A 26,364-nucleotide genomic window follows, 5' to 3' on the forward strand; every position below is an offset into this window, starting at 1 on the left:
TCTCCTGGAGGTCAGAAGTAATCATTTTAACTCATATTTCTACAAAGAAAGAAGTTATTTAATTTTTATAACTGATGTCTTCTTGTTTTTAAGCTTCTATCCCTCCTGATGGCAGAATAATTTATACTTAATAGTTAGAAAAAATAGAAAGAAAAAAATTGTATGGTTCACAACTATGACTTTCAGGTGATTGCTCAATAAATTCAGAATCCAAAGTCCTTATTAGGATTGTCTCTTCCCTCTCAAGGGTCTCACCCAAATCTTCCTCCTCCCTTAGATGGTGCATTTTGAAGGAGGACACTCAAATGTGTTTACAATGACGGAGATGCTTCTCTTCCCCACACTGTCATCTGGGTCCTGAGATTCTCAACTTTCAAATATACAGTACAGGATTAACTACAGTCACCATGCTGTACATTACATCCCCAGGACTTACTTATTTCATAACTGGAAGTTTGTAGCTTTGACCACCTTCATCCATTTCTCCCACCTCCCCCGCTTGCCTCTGGCAACCACCGATGTGTTATGTGGATCTACGTGTTCATTTTTTGTTTGTTTTTTGGGTTATTTTATATCCCACATATAAGTGAGATCATAGAGTATTTCTCTTTTTTCTCTGTCTGATTTATTTCTCTTAACATAATGCTCTCAAGGTCTGTCCATGTTGTCACAAACGGCAGGGATTTTTTCTTTTGTAAGGCTGAATCATATATATATATATATATATATTCATTCGAGTTAGTGCTTTCACTTCCTTTGGACAAATGCCCAGAAGTGGAATTTCTCTGAATCTGGTGAATATCACTTTAAACAACTCTCTTCCAGTATGTATCTATACATTAAATTGATTAATGTAACTTCTTGCAATGACTTGCTACTGTTATGCAAGTCCAAGAGGGTTATCTGTAAAGAACAGAAGAGTAAGTAGTTTAATGATTCCTGTTTGGAAAAAGTTAACCAACTGAAAACTGGACTGTTGGATAAAAATCTATCAGTCTTCTCAACACAGCTTAATACACTTCTGCTTAACTGTAAGTACTAGAAAATACTGTAATGACCATATGCTCCATTCTATTATACGTTCTATTATAAATTATATTATAGGTTACTCCATTCTAATACAAATTCTGTTATAAATTATTTAAGTTAGGAATTGATGTATTACTTTCTACATACCCTAAAATGTCTGGCATTGGGTTTGACACATTTCAATTATTTTAATGCCTTTAGTACTAAGATTAATAAGCTTCTATTTTCCCTTGTCCCTGAAGTTTGTTCAGTCAGGATGTTTGAACAACTCATTTCATACCCAAACTTTAGAAATTCTACAGAGTGTATGCCCAGTGGAATTAGCTTTACTTGGGAGAATTATTTTAATCCCTTATTGACTGACTTGCAAGATGCATCCACCTTGATGTTTTCACAGGAACTTATTTCACTGATGATGATCAAAGGACGTATGTTGGGCTTTGATCAGAGTAAGTCTAAAGAAACCTGGAAATCTGCAAATATGCGGTGATTAAAATTCTCTCTCTGTCTTCTCTTAGTGAAATGAGGAAAGTAAAATGCTGACTGATATCTTATAATTAGTGTGAGAGAAAAGAGAATGTTTTAATTTAAAGGTAATTGAGATAGGGCTAAACAAAAATTTAATACCAGGTTCACATTATTATTGAAATTGGGAAAGCCAGTTTTCCAAATAATAAATGAATGCAGTCTCTTCAGTTACTTAAGGTATTTACCTCTTCTGGATATAGTGTCTGGCCACTTGCAGATATACCTCTCTCAAGGAAGGTGTACTTGAGAATGACCCTTATACTTAGTGCATTGCACTTCTTATTCCTGGTTAGTCTGGGGGTGTTGTGTTACCTCTTAACTCAGAGAAATTTCTTATAAGAGAGCTTACAGAAATACAGGATAACACTGGATATCACAATTAATTTTATTCTTTCAGTAGCATTTTACTTATCACAGAATTGTTTGAATTGATATTATGATTTGAGAACCCCACTTGGCTATAATACAGTTCACCAAATTCAGAAAATAATAGCTAGTATTGAAATGTAATTAATGTTATATTAGTAAAACTATCCAACTATTAACAATTAAATATTTAAAGATTATTTTTTCTTTAGGAGATTGATCTTTTTAGTCTTGGTATTGATCTTTTTAGTCCTGGTAACTAACAGATACATGAGTTTTGCAAGAAAAGGTGATCGACAAATTTCATGTAAATTATTATTTGGGAGATTGTCCACACCAGGGAAGGTTTATAATAGAGACTAGGCACATAGGAGCATGCTAGACATCTTTAGAAAGGAAGGGGGAGTTTAGAAAAAGGAAGCATCAAGACAAATGGAAATATCTATTATGATTTTATTCTAAGAAAATATAAATATTATTGGTGTATCAAAATATTTATTAAACACTTTGATAATGTTCTCAGATATAATATCTCTGAAAATAAATGCTGGGGCCTATGCATCTCTCTGTCATGAAGGCTATAACACACATAGCCTAATACATATTTAACATGTTGAAAGTTATTACTACATGCAGCTCAAAGATTAAGAATGCCTTCAGTTAATCCAGTGCTACAGATTATGCAAATCTCTTTCATAGGTGTCATGGTGTCCTCAAAAATCACAAATGTACAATTTCTATTCTTCTCAATATGAGTCTGATTCCTCACTGAGATGGCTTACCAATTACTGTGATCTGTGTTTCTCAGTCAGAAATACTTTTGTGGAAAATCTAAAAGAGGCATAAATACAAACAATGGCTTCCCATGATGAATCTGCACACATTTGAACACATTCATTTTTAATTATCCTCCTGCAAAATAAGATGGCAAATAACAGAATTTTATAAAGATATATTCCTACTAATTTCACCTTTAAAATTCAAATAAATACAGTTAATATTTTACAATGAGATACATATGAAACCATACAAGCAAGATAAAAGCAGTATATTTTTTCTACTGGTGACTACAAAGTGTAAACAATACAGTACTAAAACATGAATTAAGGAAATTAGAGATCAAGTTTAAGTCCTAAGGATATTGATTTATATATAAAAAGACATAAACTTTTTACACAGGGTGAAGCAACTATTCTCACCTAAGAGTCAGATAGTACAAAGATTTAAAATCACATTAAAGATGCAATAAAGAAATTGTTCACACGGGGGATAGTAAATAGAATAGCCTTCTCAAAGTAGAAAATTGGTCTGGAGGTACAAAGAGAAATGAGCCTCAACTAGGTGCTTAAAGTTACATTAGGAAATACTTTCAGTTGTAATGCAAGACATTAAAACAAGATAGCAAGGCAGTAAATTTTGAATGTATATGTTTCAGGACAGTATGTGGGAGTAGTATTAATTCTGTATGTGATTGCTTTTACCACATATAAGAATTCAAATTATGAATCTTTCTCAAAAACTCAGAAAAGAGCTAATAAGGCTGTCAACCAGAGAAGTGACTTTTGGAAAGGAAAGGGAATAGTGGAATGGAAGAGTCTTAGGCAATATTATAATAATAATATTTGTTGACGCTTTGGATGTAGAGTTGACTGAAAAGATAAGAAACTTTGCTAAATAGAATTTTCAATGGATCAGTATTTCAGAAAGGAAGACAAATTTGAGGAATAATTATTTATTGATACCATATTTTCCAAAATATTTTGAATCAGCTTAAACAGAAATATCTTATAATAGAAGTACAGGTAAAGAAATACCTTAAACAACCAATAAAAAGTAGAAGGCTTAAGCCAATACAGAAAGGAGAGTGATAATGGGAAAGTTCAGATTTAAATATGTGAATTTGAATTGTCAGTGGAACATTCAAGTTTAATGCTTCTTAGTTAAGAGTCAAAATCACCTTACCATAATGTCCAAGATCCCAAATTATCTGTGTAATGGAATTTTGCTATTGACCATGACTAAAAATTAGCAAACCATCAGCTGGGCCTGAGATAAATCATTTAGAAATACAGATATTTGGTTGGTTGTTAAGCAAAGATAATTTTGAAGCACCATAAATATTTGTGAATATTTTTAATTTATATAAGTTGGGATGTGATATTGAATATATTTCTGCCTATACATTGTATATTTTCAAATTTCAATACTGAATATATTATTTAAAATAAATTAATAGATATTCTAATCATAGTAAATGATCAATAACTTAAATAGTTATTAAACAATTCCTAGGAGACCCTCTTAGTTGTTTTCAAGAAGTGCCAGACATGTTCCCTGATTTCCTATAAGTTTATGACTTAGCATGACTATGAATCCCTTAAGTGACTATACAGATGGCAATTGATTAAAGTCTGATATGACCAATAAAAACAAATTATGCCAACTGTGGCCTGAGTAATAGGTAAGTCCTCCTGGAAGTATTGATAATAGGACTTAAACTGGACTCTGAAGACTGGGTCATATTTTAATTGAAGCCCCAGAGGGAAAGGCATTATGAATATCACTTTCTTTAAAGGCATAATCTGTTCAGATGAGAGGAAAGAGATCAGAAGAGCTAAATTATGAAATACAGAATAATGTGCACTAAGGTATTGGGGAAAGTGACTGAATAGCTAAAATGAAGTTATAGAATTTATGGCGTGCTAGTCTGAGGCTGTTGAATAATGTCATGCAAACAATAAGGAAATAATGCATGGTTTTGAATATAACCTAGACAAAGTAAATTAATGAAGGTGTTCTAAGAGGTGGAGAGGAGGGTGGGTTTGAGTAGAATAGATTAGTGGTAAGAGAGATTGCAGGTATCCAGGATCTATTATAGCACCCAGTACAAAATAGGTGCTAACTAAATATTTGCTAAATGAATCCATGCATGCATGCAAGGTCCAGAGCCTACTTAGGATGCAATAAAACTTGTCAGGTTGGAGGTGATGTTCATGCAGGGCACAGGATCATTTATTTCAGTATTAGAAATTCTGAGCTTTCAAACCACCTACAGAACTCCAAACCCATATTAAATAAATATAAGTTAATCATAAATTATAAATTCATGAAACCCATTTCACTTATCGGTAATAAGAACTGTCATTTGAGTTAATATTATGAGCTCTACTTGTTTTGATTATGTCATTATTCTTCTCTATTTGTACCGTCAGCTTAGCCAATTATTTTTCTTCTTAAGGCAGTCAAATATTTCTGTATTCAGAATAAAATTAATGAACCTGCCTCTCACTTCATAGATGGTTTCTTCCAAATAACTGGAGAAGGAATCTTTCTGCTGTATCATTCATATGTATCAGATGTAAGCTTTATCATGTCAGTAATTTGTGTTTCCCTTTTGACATGATAGGGCTGAAAGAGAACATAAAAAGCTCTGTTTGTCTACTTTTCTCATGTATTTAAAAATAAAAATAATATCCTCACACACTTTAGCCAGAATCGTCATTATGCCAGCAAAAACAACAAGAAGATATTTCAGTTTCTTAAAATTTCATGATTCTATTTGTCAAAATTCTTTTCAACTGATGTTAATGGGATTTTAGGGGTAAGATGCAGGCCTATCTATTCATATAGATGAGTATTTTTCAGGCTGCAGACAGATGTTCTGGCCACGGTTGAGCTACTTAATGTTGCATAAGCTTAGACCATTCCAGTTGCAAGCAGATACTGAAATAATAACTGATGAAGGACTACAAAAAATCGGTGAACCAACTAACTTACATGGCAAACTTTTGAGCATAATTGTCCAATTCCCTCTCTATAGTCTTTGAAAGTCTATCAGAAAAGGTGGAAATATATAGAAAACCTCCCTAGGCATAAGACAACTTATGTTTTCCCTTGAGAAGTGGGACAGCCCTACCTATGAGTTTATTTATTGTGTTGCCACAAAGTTCTGTCATAACTTTGACCAGCACCTCCACTGACTGTTAAATAGGCTCAAGTTTCAAGGTCACCCTCAGTGTGACTAAGTCATTGTTTCCCTGTAGAATGTCTTAGAAACTGCTTAATAAAAACAACTGAAAATATTTTATTTGTATCCCCTATTTATAAGACATTGAAGTAGAAAATCACTTTTCCTGGTGTTTACAGTATATGATAATATTCATCTTATTTATTTTTTCAAGCAGAAAACTTGAAAGTCTATGTATGAAACTGTCACTTCTTTTCTAAGGACTGTCACTTCTAATAGTAAACAATTTTGTTTTATAGATTCAAATTCTGTGAGTCGATTATTTTAGCACAACAGCCAATAGCAAAATAACAGTTTCAAATATTATGAAATAATATGAGGTATATGAAATTTTGTCACTCTCTTATGAATGTGAGAATGTTTTCATAACTTTGATTGCCCAAGGATATAGTCTTAGAAGACTCAATGCATTCTTTGGTCCATAATAAGTTTACACAACTTTCTTTAACTGTTTATTCAATATTGCATTCCATTTTCCAATGGACACTTTAACCAGATTAAAGGTACAGAAAGATGTGTTTGCAATGCTTTGTACAGATCTGTTAGTTACCATGCCTTTCAGATTATGTCTTCATTCAGGCAATATTACTCTTACTTAAGGAATACCTTAGAATATAGTTTATTTTCTTCTCAGCCACTAACATTATATATAATGTAGATATTTTTTGACTCTTACTGCAAAATTAGAGTTGTGTGCCCTCTTTGTAATAAGAGTAGGTTGTGCAGGACAAATTTGTGCATTTGTTTTTGTTTACTTATAAGAGAAATGTTACAGTGTTACAATTTAAGGTAGTATTTATACATCCAAGTTGCTGCAGAGAATCATGACAGATTCTAGCCAAGAGGGTATTGTCTTTGACACATTAAGGTAATTATAGAGAAAGGAGACAATTATTTGAATGTTTTCTTATTTGGAGGTTGGAAAACCAATGCAAAATCTGGATACTTGAATAGTACATTTTATTTTAATGAAGCAATATTTTCAGAATCATAATTTCCAATTTATAGCAAGCATTTGAAATAAATTCATATAAATATTCTTGGAAAATGAAGTTTGAGTAGTGTCTAGGTGTAAGCACACAGGATTAAAAAAACATTAAATATATTTTTAACATCTTTATTGGAGTATAATTTCTTTACAATGGTGTGTTAGTTTCTGCTTTATAACAAAGTGAATCAACTATACATATACATATATCCCCATATCCCCTCCCTCTTGTATCTCCCTCCCACCCTCCCTATCCCACCCCTCTAGGTGGTCACAAAGCTCCGAGTTGATTTCCCTGTGCTATGTGGCTGCTTCCCACTACCTATCTACTTTATATTTCGTAGTGTATATATGTTCATGCCACTCTCTCACTTCATCGCAACTTAAATTTCCCCCTCCCCGCATCAAGTCCATTCTCTACATCTGTGTCTTTATTCCTGTTCTGCCCATAGGTTCTTCAGAACCATTTTTTTTCTAGGTTCCATATATATGTGTTAGCATACAGTATTTGTTTTTCTCTTTCTGACTTACTTCACTCTGTATGACAGACTCCAGGACCATCCACCTTACTACAAATATCTCCATTTCATTTCTTTTTATGGTAATGTAATATTCTATTGTATATATGTGCCACATCTTCTTAATCCATTCACCTGTCGATGGACATTTAGGTTGCTTCCTTGTCCTGGTTATTGTAAATAGAGCTTCCATGAACATTGTGGTACATGACCCTTTGAATTATGGTTTTCTCAGGGTATATGCCCAGTAGTGGAATAGCTGGGTCATAAGGTGGTTCTATTTTTAGTTTTTTAAGAAACTTTCATATTGTTCTCCATAGTGGCTGTATCAATTTACATTCCCACCAAAGGTGCAAGAGGGTTCCCTTTTCTCCACACCCTCTCCAACATTTATTGTTTGTAGATTTTCCATGATGACCATTCTCCGGTGTGAGGTGATACCCCATTGTAGTTTTGATTTGCATTTCTCTAATGATTAGTGATGTTGAGCATCCTTTCAAGTGTTTGTTGGCAATCTGTGAATCTTCTTGGGAAAAATGTCTATTTAGGTCTTCTGCCAATTTTTGGATTGGTTGTTTGTTATTTTGATATTGAGCTGCATGAGCTGCTTGTATATTTTGGAGATTAATCGTTTGTCATTTGCTTCATTTGCAAATATTTTCTCCCAATCTGAGGGTTGTCTTTTCACCTTGTTAATGGTTTCCGTTGCTGTGCAAAAGACTTGAAGTTTCATTAGGTCTCATTTTTCATTTTTTTTTTTTTTTTAATTTCCATTTCTCTAGGAGGTGGGTCAAAAAGGATCTTGTTGTGATGTAGGTCATAGAGTGTTCTGCCTATGTTTTCCTCTAAGAGTTTTATAGAGTCTGGTCTTACATTTAGGTCTTTAATCCATTTTGAGTTAATATTTGTGCCTGGTCATAGGGAGTGGAGTGTTCTAATTTCATTCTTTTACATGTAGCTGTCCAGTTTTCCCAGCACCACTTATTGAAGAGGCTGTCTTTTCTCCACTGTATATTCTTGCCTCCTTTATCAAAGATAAGGTGACTATATGTGCATGGGTTTATCTCTGTGCTTTCTATCCTGTTCCATTGATCTATATTTCTGTTTTTGTGCCACTACCATACTGTCTTGATTACTATAGCTTTGTAGTATAATCTGAAGTCAGGGTGTCTGATTCCTCCAGCTCCATTTTTCTTTCTCAAGACTGCTTTGGCTATTCAGGGTCTTTTGTGTGTCCATAGATATTGTGAAATATTTAGTTCTGGTTCTGTGAAAAATGTCATTGGTAGTTTGACAGGGATTGAATTGAATCTGTAGATAGTTTTGGGTAGTATAGTCATTTCCAAAATGCTTATTCTTCCAACCCAAGAACATGGTATATCTCTCTCTCTCTGTTTGTATCATCTTTAATTCCTTCCTCAGTGTTTTATAGTTTTCTGCATTCAGGTCTTTTGTCTCCTTAGGTAGGTTTATTCCTAGGTATATTATTCTTTTTGTTGCAGTGGTAAATAGGAGTGTTTCCTTAATTTCTCTTTCAGATTTTTCATTATTAGTGTATAGGAATGCAACAGATTTCTGTGCATTAATTTTGTATCCTGCTACTCTACGAAATTCATTGATTAGCTCTAGCAGTTTTCTGGTAACATCTTTAGGATTCTCTATATATAGTATCATGTCATCTGCAAACAGTGACAGTTTTAATTCTTCTTTTCTGATTTGGATTCCTTTTATTTCTTTTTCTCCTCTGATTACTGTGGCTATAACATCCAAAACTATGCTAAATAATAGTCGTAAGAGTGGGCAACCTTGTTTTGTTCCTGATCTTAGTGGGAATGGTTTCAGTTTCTCACCACTGAGAATGATGTTGGCTGTGCGTTTGACATATGTGGCCTTTATCATGTTGAGGTTAGTTCTCTCTATGCCTACTTTCTGGAGAGTTCTTTTCATAAATGGGTGCTGAATTTTGTCAAAAGCTTTTTCTGCATCTATTGAGATTATCATCTGGTTTTTACCATTCAATTTGTTAATATAAAGTATCACATTGATTGATTTGAGTATATTGAAGAATCCTTGCACTCCTGGGATAAACCCCATTTGATCATGGTGTATGCGCCTTTTAATGTGCTGTTGGATTCTGTTTGCCAGTATTTTGTTGAGGATATTTCCATCTATGTTCATCTGTGATGTTGGCCGGTAGCTTTCTTTGTTTTTGACATCTTTGTCTGGTGTTGATATCAGGGTGATGGTGGCCTTGTAGAATGAATATGGGAGTGTTCCTTCCTCTGCTATATTTTGGAATCGTTTGAGAAGGATAAGTATTACTTCTTCTCTAAATGATAGAATTCTCCTGTGAAGCCATCTGGTCCTGGGGTTTTGTTTGTTGGAGGAGTTTTAATCACAGTTTCAATTTTGTTCCTTGTGATTGGTCTGTTCTAATTTTCTATTTCTTCCTGGTTCAGTCTTGGAAGGTTGCGCTTTTCTAAGAATTTGTCCATTTCTTCCAGGTTGTCCATTTTTTTGGCATATAGTTGCTTATAGTAATCTCTCATGATCCTTTGTATTTTTGCATGTCAGTTGTTACTTCTCTTTTTTCATTTCCATTTCTATTGATTTGAGTCTTCTTCCTTTTTTTCTTGATGAGTGTGACTAATGGTTTAGCAATTTTGTTTATCTTCTCACAGAACCAACTTTTAGTTTTATTGATCTGTGCTATTGTTTCCTTCATTTCTTTTTCATTTATTTCTGATCTGATCTTTATGATTTCTTTTCATCTGGTAACTTTGAGGGTTTTTTTGTTCTTCTTTCTCTGACTGCCTTAGGTATAGAGTTAGGGTTTTTATTTGAGATTATTCTTATTTCTTGAGGTAGGATTGTATTGCTATAAACTTCCCTCTTAGAATTGTTTTTGCTGCATCTCATAGGTTTTAGGTCATCGTGTTTTCACTGTCATTTGTTTCTAGGTATTCTTTGATTTCCTCTTTAATTTCTTCAACAATCTCTTGGCTATTTAGTAGTATATTGTTTAGACTCCATGTGTTTGTATTTTTTTATAGATTTTTCCCTGTTACTGTTATCTTGTCTCATAGCACTGTGGTCAGAAAAGATACTTGATACAATTTCAATTTTCTTAAATTAACCAAGGTTTAATTTGTGGCCCAAGGTATGATGTTTCCTGGAGAACATTCCATGAGCACTAGAGAAGAATGTGTGTTCTGTTGTTTTTGAATGGAATGTCCTATAAATTTCAATTAAGTCCATCTTGCTTAATGTATCGTTTAAAGCTTATGTATTTTCATTTTGGATGATCTGTCCATTGGTGAAAGTGGGGTGTTAAACTCCCCTACTATGATTGTGTTACTGTCGATTTCCCCTTTTATGGCTGTTAGCATTTGCCTTATGTATTGAGATGCTGCTATGTTGGGTGCATAAATATTTACAATTGTTATATCTTCTTCTTGGATTGATCCCTTGATCATTATGTAGTGCCCTTCTTTGTCTCTTGTAATGATCTTTATTTTAAAGTCTATTTTGTCTACAGTTCACAGTTGCTCCCAAAGTCCACCACCTCAATTTTAGGATGATTCATTGTCTATTCAGGTATTCCACAGATTCGGGTACATCAAGTTGATTTTGGAGATTTAATCCACTCCTCCTGAGGCTGCTGGGCGTAAGTTCCCTTTCTCTTCTTTGTTCACACAGATCCTGGAGTTCAGCTTTGGATTTGGCTCTCTTCTAAATGTGGGTTGCCCTCTGGCATCTATTCTTTGCCCAGACAGGAGGAGGGTTAAAGGAGCAGCTGATTAGGGGGCTCTGGCTCACTCAGGCCAGGGTGCGGGAGTGGTATGGAATGTGGGGTAAGCCTGCGCAGCAGAGACCGGCATGATGTTACACCAGCCTGAGGTGTGCCATGTGTCCTCTTGGGGATATTGTCCATACATCACAGGACCCTGGCAGTGGTGGGCTGCACAGGCTCCTGGGTGGGGCGGTGTGGATGGTGACCTGTACTTGCACACAGGCTTCTTGGTGGCTGCAACAGCAGCCTTAACGTTTCATGCCTGTCTCTGGTGTCCATGCTGATAGCTGTGGCTTGCACCCATCTCTGGAGCTCGTTTAGGCAGTGCTCTGAATCTCCTCTCCTCGTGCACCCTGAAACAATGGTCTCTTGCCTCTTAGGCAGTTCCAGACTTTTTCCCAGACTCCCTCCCGGCTAGCTGTGGCCCACTAGCCCCCTTCAGACTGTCTTCACGCAGCCAACACTAGTCCTCTCCCTTGGATCTGACCTCCAAATCCTGAGCCTCAGCTCCCAGCCCCCACCCACTCCAGCAGGTGAGCAGACAAACTTCTCAGGATGGTGAGTTCTGGTTGGCACTGATCCTCTTTGTGGGACTCTCTCCACTTTGTCCTCTGCATCCCTGTTGCTGCACTCTCCTCCGTCAGTCCGAAGCACCGCCCCCTGCCCAAACCCCCATCTCCACCAGTGAAGGGGCTTCCTGGTGTGTGGAAAATTTTCCTCCTTCACAGCTCCCTCTCAGAGATGCAGGTACCATCCCTATTCTTTTTTCTCTGTTTTTTCTTTTTCCCTACCCAGGTATGTGAGGAGTTTCTTGCCTTTTGGGAAGTCTGAGGTCTTTTGCCAGCGTTTAGTAGGTGTTCTGTAGGAATTGTTCCACATAAAGATGCATTTTTAATATATTTGTGGTGAGGAATTTGATCTCCATATCTTACTGCTCTGCCATCTTGAAGGTCCTCCACATTAAGTGTTTTTATTTTGCTAATATGTGGTTCAACTCCTCAAACCATTAACAATCAAAATTATTTGTATTTTAATAACAAATGTAATGGTCATTTGAAAGAAATATTGTTTAAGTAATTGTATTTCTTTTCATTTTTTCCTAATTAAAGTGAAGTTAGTGATAAAGCCAGTAAAGTTTAAGAAGAATGTACAAAAATAAAGTAATAATGTTTAACATAAACAATTTCAAAGAACATCTTTATTCTAATTAAAAATTTATAACATTTCTGGCAACTGGAACTAAAAAAGTTACTATTGAGTATTCTAGCTATTAAGGGATATATTATTCTAGTTTTTTATGTTAGTCATTTCTGAATATCATACACAAGATTTGCATATATGTTTATTGACCCAGTTCTCTTCTGCCACTATAGGTTTACCCTACAACTTGATGGTCATTATTTACTCACAAAGATAAACTACCAATGTTTTAGAGAGATGGATCATATTTGCAAAGTGACTGCTGATCCTCGGATGGATCAACTTCCTAGAATTTTACAGTCTTAATCGTTAATACACCCTATGCTGTCCTTCATATTAAGTCTAAGGATATTCTTATTTCTGACATATTTTCTACATGACAAAATATTCTGAAACATTATTTTGCACATAGTGAGATCTTTTCTTGAGGTTTAATGCACAATTAACTCATAGGGACATAGTCAATTTTTATCCCAAGCGTAAGAACATATCTAACAGTGAAGATATTGACAAACTTCCAAGGACATTTTTCTTGTAAACTAAGCTGTACTATAATTATCTTTGACTGGAAAGGGTATTGGTATATAATATCCTAAGAATAAAATCTGATTTATAGATAATTACTGTACAAATTCTTGTACATAAACATGACTATGTTTCAAAGTAGTATACAATTATTAAAACATATTGATATTTTTTCTAAGTGGAACAAGCAGAGGAACTGTTGCAGTAGTTTAATTTTATTCAAAAATTTAAGAATGTAAAAAACAAAACTAACTTCCATTGTATAGTGAGGAGAAAAATTTTCTGTTAATCTTGGATCATTGCAGAAAATCTAAAGATAGTCCAAGTTTAAAGGACAGCTTAACCATCTTATTATTCCAAACTTGTGCCTGAATTTGGGATGGAATAATCATAAAAAGTGTCAGAGGAGATGAAATACAGACACAAGTCATATAGTACTCATAAGTGAGAAATAGTTACAAGTAATAGTTTGAAAACACACAGTAATAAGTACAGAGATTATGAAGAATTCAATTTTTTTCAAAATAAATAACTTTTTCAAATGATTGGGTACACTAAAGTTAAGAAATTTTACAAAATTATTTGTTAATAAAATGGAAAATATCATTTAAGTACAGAATATCTGTCATTTTACAGAAATAAAGTACAAGTTTTAATTTTATATCTTCCAGATCTTTTTTTTTTTTTTTTTTTTTTTTTGGCTTGCTATGAGCTGATTTTTATGGGGAGAAACAAGAAAAACAGGGCCACTGTCTTCAGAAGGCTTGAGTTAAATAAACCATGTGTTTCCTGAGTAAGGCATTCTCACATTTAGAAACTGTTTATCAGATTAGACAGTTGACATTTGGGGATGGCGGAAGGGAGATACTAAACAGGGAGAAGTTGGTGGGTGTGGTTCCTGCCAGAGAAAACTTGGCAGCCTCCTGAAGGGATGAAGGGGCCCAGGGGAGGAGTGCCAGCCCACCTTACTCATAAGCCCCAGGAAGTGTGGTTTGGATAGTTGGAGAGAGAATGAAGCAGAGATGCTTTATACTCATTCAAAACCAACTTCACTGTCCTTCTAATGGTTGATCCTTCTGCTGACCTCTCTATGTAAAAGTTTGTGATCTGTTGGCTTCTTCTCTGTTTCTTAACAATTTATAATACGTGCAGACATGTGAGGCCCAGGTGGGCTTTGAAGAGGCCTGGAGAGCAGGTGTTTGCCCATAAATGGAGAGTTTGAAACTTAAGACAAGCCTTACTCAAGACCAAGTGGACTGCCACACATGCAGTGAGGTCTAGGGATTCTGAGATCTAACTTCTAGGTCTAAGGAGTTCTTTTTCTTTTTTCTTTTTTTGAATTTGCATCTTTTTTAAATTTTTATTTTAAATTGGAGTATAACTGATTAGCAATGTTGTGTTAGTTTCAGGTATACAGCAAAGTGATTCAGTTATAAATATATATGTATGTATTCTTTTTCAAGTTCTAGGATATACTTTAAAATAAATAATATGTAATATATTTTTATGCATACATCTATCAACATTGAGAAATTCATTTCCTTTTAGAAATTATTACTTGAAAGTATTTTAAACCTAGGCACTCAGAGTTGACTCTGCTCTGATACTTTATTTTTACAGGATTCCATACATTTCTTTATAATTGTATATTATCCGTAAACATTTTGAAATAGTCCTTATATACATTGTATGAGTGTTTAGAAATCTATAAATATTTAGCTATTCAAAAAGATGATAAAATCAATGTTTTTAGCTTCAGCTTTATCATCAATGTATATATCATCTTACTGGATTTTAAAAACTATAATAGTTCCCTTAAGCAAACGAATGAGTTCGTTCCTGGCTTTTCATGGGTTGAGTCCTTGCCATGAAAGAAGGGGAGTCTTTCTTCTTTTTGTTGGGCTCTACTATTGTCTCAGAGTATGAGAGCTTTCCCTCTGAGGCCCCAACTCTATTTCATTAAGGTTTCTATTCATTAATATCTTACAAGTAAAATAGTAGTCCCTTAAAAAAGAAAGAAATGGGTAGGAAGGCAACTAAAGTTTTAATATATAAGAAGAGAAGCATAAGCAAGACTTTAACTAAACATCTTCCCTTCTATATTCCAAAGTATCTGGTAATTCTGTTACACTCCTTATTCAGCCTCAGAGCCATTCTGTTATCTTTCCCACCTCTTATATATATGAGTATCTTATGTGTTTTTATATTCTTTCTGACATCTCCACCAATAATTTATGTATTACAATGGTTAAATAACTTTATTTAATTAAGATTCAAATTATAGTGTTAACATCAATTAATTATATGCTGCTATCATTTATTAATTTATTCACTCAATAAATTTGTGTACCAATGTGGTACAGTGTCTTATCAATGTAGAAGGAAAGGTCAGTGAGTCAATGTTAAATTTTCTACTTATTAATTTTGTAAATCCATATGACAGATTTAACTCACTTGAAGTAAAACAGGATTCATAAACAAAAGAAGAGAATGTGATACTGAAACAGTCAAGGAAAAAGAAAATCTAAAGAGGGACAGAGAAAGAGAAAAATTAAAGATACTTTGATTACATTCAAAGAAATGTACAGAAAATAATTTATGGAGATGATAACCTTCTGTAGTAAAAGGAAGACATAATAGAACTTAAAACTCTGGTCTCACTCTATTATTCCCTCAGGTGCTGCATTTTTGGTAATTTTTTTTTTTTTTTTAGTTTCATGGCTGGAAGCTATTACTTTGCCTGATATACAGCTTTTCAACTGCTTGCATAATTAAAAAGATGTTACAAGCATAAATTTTTATTTTTATTGAGATTTTTTTCAGTTTGAAAGGGATTTAAACTATACTTGGAACATCTTAAAGTAAATATGTGAATATTTATGATAGGCTTATTAGGACTTAATTTGTTGAACTTTAGTTTTTAATTTACTTCACCAGACATGTTTATGGCCAAATAGGCAACTATATTTGACTTGTGAACAGCTTTCTTAAAAAGGAAAGGGAATTGAAAATGTGATCTTTAGAAGTACCTTTATACTCTGTGTGGCAAAATTATAATAAATAATATGGAATCAAAAATAATATCCATTCTGTTTCTCTTGGAAGCCATGCATTTTACTCATATTTATTTGTCAGTGTAATTAATTCTTATTATATTTTGCATCCCTCTGAATATAGGGGTAATATCATAAGTACTAATCTTCTACTTTTCATTTGATAGCTTATGCTCATCTCTATAAAAATCATTATTAACAGTGATTGTGCATTATTCACAGATATTGGCTGACCTAGAAAACCATACATTATTTAAGAATGATCTGGAATGTCAAAAGCTGATTCTAGAAGCAATGAAATACCATCTATTGCCAGAAAGAAGAACTTTAATGCAAAGTCCAAGAACTAAACCTAGAAAATCTACAGTTGGAACTCTGTATGCAGTGGGAGGAATGGATAACAACAAAGGTATTTAGTTCTAGATCTTTAGTGATACACACACTGTATCACACCATGATGTGATTTTATGGTTGTAACCTGTGTAATACCAACAAACTTCACAGAATCACAGGTTTATTCATTAAGATTTAAGATTTAGGGAAAAGTTAAGACACCTCTCAGTTTTTCATTCTTTCAATCTGTAGTTGCTGCTTCTGCTTCTTACTCATCTTTAAATGATTTATCTCATGCATTATGTACAAGACTTCATATGAAATGAAAAAAAAGATTAAAAGTACCTAGGGCCAAATAATTTGTTGGATATATTGAAACATGTATTTCTATTCCAAGTAAAGGAAATGTAATCTACCAGCCACATGCTTGCTGAGAGTAATATTATGAAGAAGCGAGTCTCTGCTTTTGAGGGGTTTAGGATCTCATAGAGAAGCCAGACAAAGAAGTAGACAATTATAAATGGGTGTACTGACTATGACAGGTATCATTTACAAATTTAACTTTTTTTTTTTTTACCAATTTTACTCTTACAAGGAAGTGAATGATTTGTTTAAGACCAAATACATATATTCGAAGGTTTTGTTCTTACTTTTCTATAATTAGTGGGAAAATCTCCATGAATGTTTGTTCTCTTTAGCCTTTCTTATGTGTCTTAATTTTCCTGAACAAGTACACAAGACAAATAATGTAAGTGTCCTATGTTTGTGTCTAATAGGTGACATAATTATCCATAATACATTTATTATACATGTACAAAATACAGCTGGCAAACATAGAGTATGACCACATAATTCAAGCTCTGTTAAAGGAACTCTGTTGTTAAAGAATCAGGAGGAAGCAACAGAACTTACCTCAACTACTGTGAAGTGAGATCACAAAATAGGAGGCAAAGGGAAACAATTAGGTAATAGAGAACAACACACATTTCCCATTTTTTATTTGCCAAGAAGATATCTGTGGCTATAAAATGATTTTCACTAGTTTAATTTTTTGAAGTTTTACTCCTATTCGCTGGACTATGGATTTCTAGTGATTATCACACTAAACGAGCATTAAAATATTAACATATATATTCAAGAGCTTAACTATTAGTTAAAAAGGGTAAATGACTTGACACTTTAAAAACTAAGGAAATGGCATCAATCTCCCTCCTTCCCTGTCTCTCTCCACTTCTAGCTCCTTCTTTAATGTTATTATTTAAGAGACCAAGTCAAAAATTTCCCCCCCAAATGATATAGTGCTTAACACCCTCTTGTATAAAGTGGTGAAACAAAATATCTTAGATACAAATCTCTCTCAAAAATAGCCAGAAATTATATTGAAATGTCCCCAAAAATGTTTTTCAAGCTTAGAAAACAAATCTATTAACCTGTATCCATGTAGTCCTTATGAGAGTAATAAATACTAAATAACACACAGCACGTGATATAATTTGCCATCTCTTGGAGCAGAAGCATGCAAACTTTATTGTAACATTTTTGCGGTACGTGGGCCTCTCACTGTTGCGGCCTCTCCCGTTGCGGAACACAGGCGCCAGACGCTCAGGTCCAGCGGCCATGGCTCACAGGCCCAGCCGCTCCATGGCATGTGGGATCCTCCGGGACTGGGGCACGAACCCGTGTCCCCTGAATCGGCGGGCAGACTCTCAACCACTGCACCACCAGGGAAGCCCTATTGTAACATCTTAATAAGTTCCTTTTACCTATAAAAGTAAATATCAATAAAAGGACAATGATGCTATATATGTTTATCAAATTTTAAGGTCTAATGAATGACATTTACTTTTCAAGAACACTGCATTATACAGAATGAATGCCTGTATAAGATAAATTCCATTTGTAAATATGCACATATCATTGAAAAAGTAAAGAAAGAACATTGATGAAATCAGGCCAGCCAGTAACTAGGGCTGAGCAATAAACAATAAATTAACATTAGTATAAAAATCACTATGCTATGAAGAGCCAAAAGACATGACTAATTTAAATTTTTAAATTTAACGACTTTAAATACAATTACTATAGCATAAAGGAATACGAGTATGGGGGGGTTAAGCTCTTTGTCAGCATTTGAATTTGTCTAATTTTACACAGCAGTCTTTTGAGACTGAAGAAATTCTTAAGAAATTGAACTTTCTTAGGGATTCTGAATCTTTCATTTTATAATTGAACACTACTAATTATTTAGCTATTGTTCCACTTATCCAGTAGTCCAGAAGATTAAAAGCGTGTGACAAAACAAGGGATTTAAAAAGATATTCCTGATTAAATCAGCAATAAAATAGAAAAAAAATTGAAGGAAATTTTAGGAATTCTTACCATATCCTCAGCCCTCTAGGAATTGGACATTAAATATATCCCATAACTTAGATAAAAATCTGACATTACCAAACCTCAGAGAACTTACTTTTCCTGCTGCAGCAGAAACTTTACCAGTTTCAAGAGATTTAAAGAACAACTAGGACATTTTCAAGTTAATCCCTTGTATTTGCATTGTGCTTTTACTGCTTAAAAGCTGTTTTCTACACATTATTAACTTGTGCTATCTCTAAATAGGCATTAAGATTCTATCTTAAAATTGTGTTTTCTTTTCTTTAAAGGTAATGAGGAAAATTAAAATGTAAAAAGAGGCAGGGAAATCAAAAGAAAAAATATAGCAAAACATTGGAATTTACCTTGCATGACTAATTTGAAAAATAATGCAATACAATATAATACAGTATGTTACAATACAATACAATGATATGCAATATTTAGTGTGCTTTTTGGAATTATTTACATATTCATATTGTGCCTCATAAGGCTATATAAACATTTTATTGAATTCCTCTTCAGCTCCACAGTTACTGGGGTTCGTATGATATTTTATGGGATTGATAAACTATGAGTACAACTCTTGCAGATTTTCTGTAAATATTAAGAAAATTCAGAGCATTTTTCTCTCCTTTCCCCTCCTTTCTTCTTATATCCACACATACGTGCATCCTATAATGATGCACTTTTTGCACATCTATTTTGTGCCGGCTCTGTGTTAAGAACTTGTGAACATTATGAATATTACTCCTACCTCAGAAAGCTTCCAAGTTACTCTAGGAAAGCAAATAGTAAACAAAATATTTGTGAATAAAATGAGTGTTACAGGAATGGACTTGCGAGTGCAATCAGTATAATGCTTGGGAACCAACCTAGTCTAGTCTAGAAGAGTAGAGAAGTACAGAGAAAGTGTTTGTTGTTGTTGCTGCTTTTAGTTGAAATCTAAAGAATTATTAGGCATTAGTTTAGCATATTACTGGAGCAGCAGAGTAGATGTGGTGGTGAATTCCAGACTAGAGCTAAATAAAATGTGAGGGTTTACAGCTAAAGAAGTGTGACATCTTTAAAAATGGAGATAAATCCTTTATGGCTGAAATATAGCCAGTGAAGAAATGAAAGCCACATGGTAGTAGAGGAAAGACACAGCAGATTTCAGGGAAAGGATAAGCATGATAGATTCTGAATTGAAATCTAGACATCATAGAAAGCAGGTGATGTTCCGAGTGAAGAAAGTAGTCTTTGCGATCAGAGAGATGCCTGTTCAAATCCACGAATGTCACTTAAAATCTCTAGTCTAATTTATCTTTTCTCAATACTGTATTGTGTTTCTGTAACAATTACAGTGATTAAATGTAAAGAGGCTAAACTAATACACAGCACTCCAACATGTTTGTTCAGTGCCAAAGAGACAATCAGAGAACTCAGCAGCAACCTGGGCTGACTTTCCTTATCACATTATGGACTAAGACCAAGCCATCTAGGAACTTTGGAGGCATGGACTATAGTGGTTCTATGACATAATAGTAATGTGACATAGGGAAGAAGATAGGACAACAAGATATTCATATCAGTGGCATTTATATGATTAGCATTATGTAGAGTAAATGCCTTTTATACCAATACAAACAACATTCAAGAGTTGGGAATCACATGAATTGTATGAGAGAAAAGAATCAAGTCATAAATGAAGTTAGCAGTATCTCTTAGAAAGTATGATTTAATTTGCTGCCATACTGGAAAATACTGAAAAATAAGTTTTTAACAATGTAGTAATTTATAGCATATTTAAGGCCAGTTAAAATGATTAATATATTTATTAATGTTCTACTATGAATGAAAAATAAGGGGACATAAAATTAAATATGGAAAAAGTCAATGAATTTTTAAAAACTATTTTTATTAGGAGAACAAATTTTTTAAATGTTTTCAACTGAAATCAAATGCAGATTTAAAACAATGCAGTAAATTGTACCAATAAATATGATTTCATTTTGGTAAGAATTTTATTACAAATCACATAGGAATCATCATAAATCCTTTAGAAGTTGAGTTAAAAGTAAAACACTAATTGCTTATTCTCAAGTGCTTGAAATGTCTCACACTAATGTATGATTCATGTAAGCTATGAAATAAAATTTGGTGCTATTGGTTACTGGAAAATATTTGTATCAAAAAGTCTCTATTGAATTTATTTTCTGATGTTGGTTGATTATTAGAAAATTCCATGCAAATAAAAATAATTTGGTTTTGTACTCATAGAAATTGTATTTTTTGAAGATTCATTTTATTTCATTCTAATTATGAACATATATTGAAAACCTTGTAAATATACAGTAGTATAGATAAGAAAAGGAAAACCAACTGTGAGCTTATAACTTAAATATAATCATTGTTACCATTGTTAACAGAGTGGCATATTTTCTTTTCCAAATTTCTCTGTAAATGTGCATGTGTGTGTGTGTGTGTGTGTGTGTGTGTGTGTATATACATGTTTGTATACAGACATAACTCTATATCTACATTTATACAGAGATTACCTATTTGCAATTGTCTTCATCACTCTCACTCTGGTATCTAAATATAGGCATATTTAGATTTATTAACATACCTAAGAATTATTATTTTGTTGCTTTTATTTATTAATTATATTATATGTGTAAATTTATATTTCATTAAATTTTTTAAATACATCATTTCAAGTACCTTACTAATTCTTATTCACATGAAAAATGCCACAGTTTACTTGAGCTTAATCCTATTATCAAACACTTTGGTGGAATAATCCATTTTATTTTCTATAAATAACACCATCACTAGTATCTGCATATGTTAAGAGTTTTTCCTAAGCTTTGAGTATTTATACAGATAACTGGCTGAAAAATTACTGGATGGGAAGGTAAAGCTTTTGTGACATATGAACTGATTTCTTTCTTGAAAGTTTTTAAGAATTTATAGTAGCACTAAATTATGGAAATAGTGCCATTTTTAGGGCCTTATCAACAAATTTTCTGTCTAAAAAACCTTTTTATTATCAAAAAATTTTAGCATAATAGTAGAAAAAATAATATAATGAACCCCATGTTCTTGTCATTATATTTATATTTCTCCTTTTAGTAATGAAATTGAATATTTTTGTAATTTCAATTTTTATGTATTTAATCATCAAATATACCGCTGAAGAGTGACATATTAGTTTGCTATTTTTCTAATTATTACATATTTTATTTCAGTTTTTTGAACTAATTGCCTACAGTATTTGGCATAAAGTTCAATAGGAATAGCTTCTGAGGTGTTTTTTCTCATTTTGTCTATTTTATAAGGAATAATTTAAATATTTTACAAGTTTGCTGTAAACATCTAGTATGTAGCATAGCATACCTGGCAATTTTGGAGAGAATGATGAATACTGTGTATGAGAATATATAGAGGCTATGGACAACCTTAAATTCTCTCAGAAATAACTTTCCTTTTGACAGACACTTAAGTAAGAGCAAAACACCTTCTTCAAAACAAGCATTAGATAATTTGAGGCTAAGATGTAGTATCTGTGAGGGTCGCCGTACTTCTTGTTTGCTTTCTGTATGTATACCAAGGCCATTGGTCTTTACTGGGCCCTGAATGTCATTTTATTTTCACCTCAGAAGAACCAGTTCTAATTTTTTAGCATCTTAGCTTCCATTTTCTGCCTGGATTTCTGTCTCTCCTTGTATACGTCTTACAAATTAGCAAGTGCCCAGAAGACAAGCAATAATGCCTTGTCATTCTTTTTTCTGAGTCTAAACTCCTGACTACCTTGGTTGCCCTGAACTACAGTTAGTGTCTCCCCAGCTGCATAAGGCTACCAACAAGCCTGGGCCAACAAGTACTTCAAGGACTCTCAGCCTAGTGCTGCCTGTGAATCAGCCATTTCCCAAGGGGAAAATGGCAAAGGATGTTGGCCTCATTTCAATTCTCATCCCTTCTATCTGGGATTTGTCCTCCTAAGTGTTTGATATCTTTTTTTTTTAATCTCTAATGTCTTTAAACAGCTAAATTTTGTATTCTAAGACTATCACTTTATAGTTATTCTTATGGAGATAGCTTATTTGATACAAGCTAATCCACATTTAACAGCAGAGGCCTCTGCAAATTTGCAATTTTAACGTTGTCCACTTATGAAACTTCTCTTCAAATTTTTTTGAGATATATATGATAATGTTATTGATGTTCTCATCTTACATGCTTTTTGAAAAATTTAATCTATTATTTCTTTAAATATTTCACAGGTTTATTTTATATTCTGTAGCTAATAACTCCAACATCTAAAAGCTTGAGAGTCTAAGTCTATTGTTTGTTGTTTCTGACACCAGAAATTGAGTTGGTTCTGGAATAGCAGAGGAATTGCAATTCTGGAGATGCAATCTCTAGCAAGCTACGGGCTGGTCCACTGAGGGCTTGGGGCAGGCTGTATTTATGGGCAAGGAATGCAAAGAGGGCAGACTACAGCCAGAGTCCAAGATGTTAGTTTATTGGCTTGAGGATGGGGAGAGATTCTTGGCAGATGGTCATTGGTAAATTTTGGTCTTTAAATCAGGTATTTGTGGGAAATCAGTCTCTCGGTTCTTGTGTTATCTCCCTCAGAGAGCATGCATGAGATTATCTATTTCATATTTTTGGGTTCTATTTTACATTAAAATCTTTTCACACTTTCCTCTAGCAAGCATAAGTCAGCTGTAACAAAGAACCAGGGCCACCAGTGACATACAGCTTTATCAGCCCTCTTCAATGCTCCAGGCTTAATGCAAAGTCTCTGGATCATTCTCCCACCTCATGTTAGGCCCAAAGTAGATGCTCTAGATCTTACCGTAGGTGTAGACATCCACTCCAAGGAAATGCTGTCTTTTGTACTCGGGTAGCAAACTCTATCCCAGGTTTCACCTCACTGTTCTTCAGCTATTTGGCTGAAGTTTTTTTCTTGGAGTTTTTTCTTACTTTCACGTCCAGCAATGCAAAAAATTAATGTTATTGCTGCAATTTGCCCAGATTTACTGGTATTTTAATTACAGGGCACTTTGGAGTGTCTTCCATTCTCTATCAAGCAGAAGCCTCCTTTTTCTTTTGTATCCTGATTTTTTCCTCCATAGATTATTTTACTTGTTTTATGCCCTATACTTTTTGGAGAGTATGGATTTTGTTTAGAATTAAACTATTAGCAAACTTGATATTTCCCCACTTTTTACATATTTATAAAGTATATCATTGATGTTTCCATGGTTTGACAGTGTTTGAATATTCACAAATTTGGTAATACTCTATTCACATGTAACTTCCACATCTCTAAAATGAAGATAATAATTCTACCTCAAAGTATTATATTATATCATGTAATAAGTTAGAGCAGTTCTGATTACAATGTAGATGATGACTCACTAACAATTTGATTGAATCCTTACATATTCTTCCCATAGCAAATACAATTCAAATTCATGCCTGAGCTTAAATAGAAATCAATACATATCTTGGATCTGAGGCATGGTTAACAAATATTCAGAACTACAAGTATAAATTCATGAGCATATTTGTTCTAATATAATAGATTAATTCCCTTTTCTAAATTATAAGCAACTTGGAGACAGGAACTTTACATTCTTAACATCAGAAAGCATTGTTATTTAGAGTAGGCTTTCAGTAAATATCTGCCATACTTAAATTACAACCTATTTAGCTAATTTTAGTAAATATCCAAAATGAAAAATCACATGTATGTGTGTGTATATACTATTTATCAATATAAACTTTGTATAACTATGAAGTTCTCCTTTATTTATAATCTTTGGAAGATTTTAAAGGGAAACTGTAAACAAAAGATTGCCATTACCTGAATAATTTTCCCAGAAGTACCCCTCAAGAAAAAAGAATTATTGTGAATCTGTTATTTATCCTTAGTAACTGATCATTTGGGAATGATACAATTATTTCATCAATGATTTATATACATATTTTGATTGAAGTATAGTTGACGTACAATATTATATTAATTTCAGGTGTACAACATAGTGATTTCACATTTAAACACATTATGAAATGATGACAGCAGTTAACTCTAGTAACCATATATAACCATACAATATTATTCTAGTATTATTGACTAAATTCCTTATATAGTATATTACATCCCTGTGATGTTTATTTTACCTTGAAGTTTTTTCCTTTTAATTCTTCTCATCTATGTTGCCCAACCCTCCACTTCCCTCCCCTCTGGCAACCAGCTATTTGTTCTCTGTATCTATGAGCCTGTTTTTGTTTTGTTTGTTTATTTGATTTTTTCCTTAGAGTAAACATATAAGTGAATATTTGTCTTTCTCTGTCTGACTTACTTCACTTAGCATGTTATCCTCTAGATTCATCAATGCTTTTGAAATGGCAAGGTTTCATTTTTTTATGGATGAGTATTATTTGGTTGTATATGTATACCACATTTTCTTTAGTCATTCATCTACCTGTGGACACTTAAGTTGTTTCCATATCTTGGCTATTGTAAATAATGCTGCAATGAACATAGGGATGCATATATCTTTTTGATTTCGTGTTTTTATTTTCCTCAGGTAAATACCAAGAAGTGAAATTGCCGAGTAATATGGAAGTTCTATTTTTAATTTTTTGAGGAAACTCCATATTGTTTTTCATAGTAGCTGCACCAATTTACATTCCTCAACACAGTATACAAGGGTTCCCTTTTCTCCACATCCTCACCAATATGTGTTACTTGTTGTATTTTAGATGATAGCCATTCTGACAGGTGTAAGATCTCAAAATCTCATGAGTTTCATTTGCATTTCCCTGATGATTAGTGATATTGAGCATTGTTTTCTGGTCATTCATATGTTTTCTTTGGAAAAACGTCTGTTCAGGTCCTCCGCACATTATTTAATCAGGCTGTGTGGTTTTTTTTGTTTGTTTGTTTTTTGCAGTACGTGGGCCTCTTACTGTTGTGGCCTCTCCTGTTGGGGAGCACAGGCTCTGGACGTGCAGGCTCAGCAGCCATGGCTCATGGGCCCAGCCGCTCCATGGCTTGTGGGATCTTCCCAGACTGGGGCACGAACCCTTGTCCCCTGCAACGGCAGGCAAACTCTCAATCACTGCGTCACGAGGGAAGCCCAGGCTGTGTTTTGATATTGAATTCTATGATTTGGATTCATGTAGTTTGGATTTTAACTCCTTATTGAATATATCATTTTCGAGTATCATCTCTCATTCAGTAGGTTGTCTTTCTGTTTTGTTGATAGATTCCTTCCCTGTGCAAAAGCTTTTCACTTTGACGTGGTCCTTTTTGTTTATTTTTACTGTTGTTTCCCTTGCCTGAGGAGACATAAAAAAAAAAAATATTGCTAAGATTGATGTCAAAAAGCATACTGCTCACATTTTCTTCTAGGATTTTATGGTTTCAGGTTTCACACTTCAGTCTGTAATACATTTTGAGTTTATTTTTGTATATGGTGTAAGAAAATGATCCAGTTTGATTCTTTTGCATATGGCTGCCCAGTTTCCCAAGACATTTATTGAAGAAGCTGTCTTTTCCCCATGGTATATTCTTGTTTACTTTGTCATAGACTAATTGAGCATATAAGTGTAGGTTTATATCTGAGCTGTCT

The 26,364-nt window shown here is 33.7% G+C and overlaps 1 protein-coding gene across 2 annotated transcripts in view; it reads left to right on the forward strand.

The window, feature by feature from the left end:
• KLHL1 (kelch like family member 1) overlaps positions 1-26,364 on the forward strand; it is a 372,807-nt gene that overhangs the window by 257,384 nt on the left and 89,059 nt on the right. For both annotated transcript variants that reach the window (XM_065895878.1, XM_065895879.1), the window contains one exon: positions 16,250-16,436. In XM_065895878.1, the coding sequence (XP_065751950.1) occupies positions 16,250-16,436 (187 nt within the window). The remainder of the gene's footprint in view (positions 1-16,249; positions 16,437-26,364) is intronic.

Source organism: Phocoena phocoena, chromosome 18, assembly GCF_963924675.1.
Source record: "Phocoena phocoena chromosome 18, mPhoPho1.1, whole genome shotgun sequence".
In the NCBI taxonomy this organism is placed as follows: domain Eukaryota; kingdom Metazoa; phylum Chordata; class Mammalia; order Artiodactyla; family Phocoenidae; genus Phocoena; species Phocoena phocoena.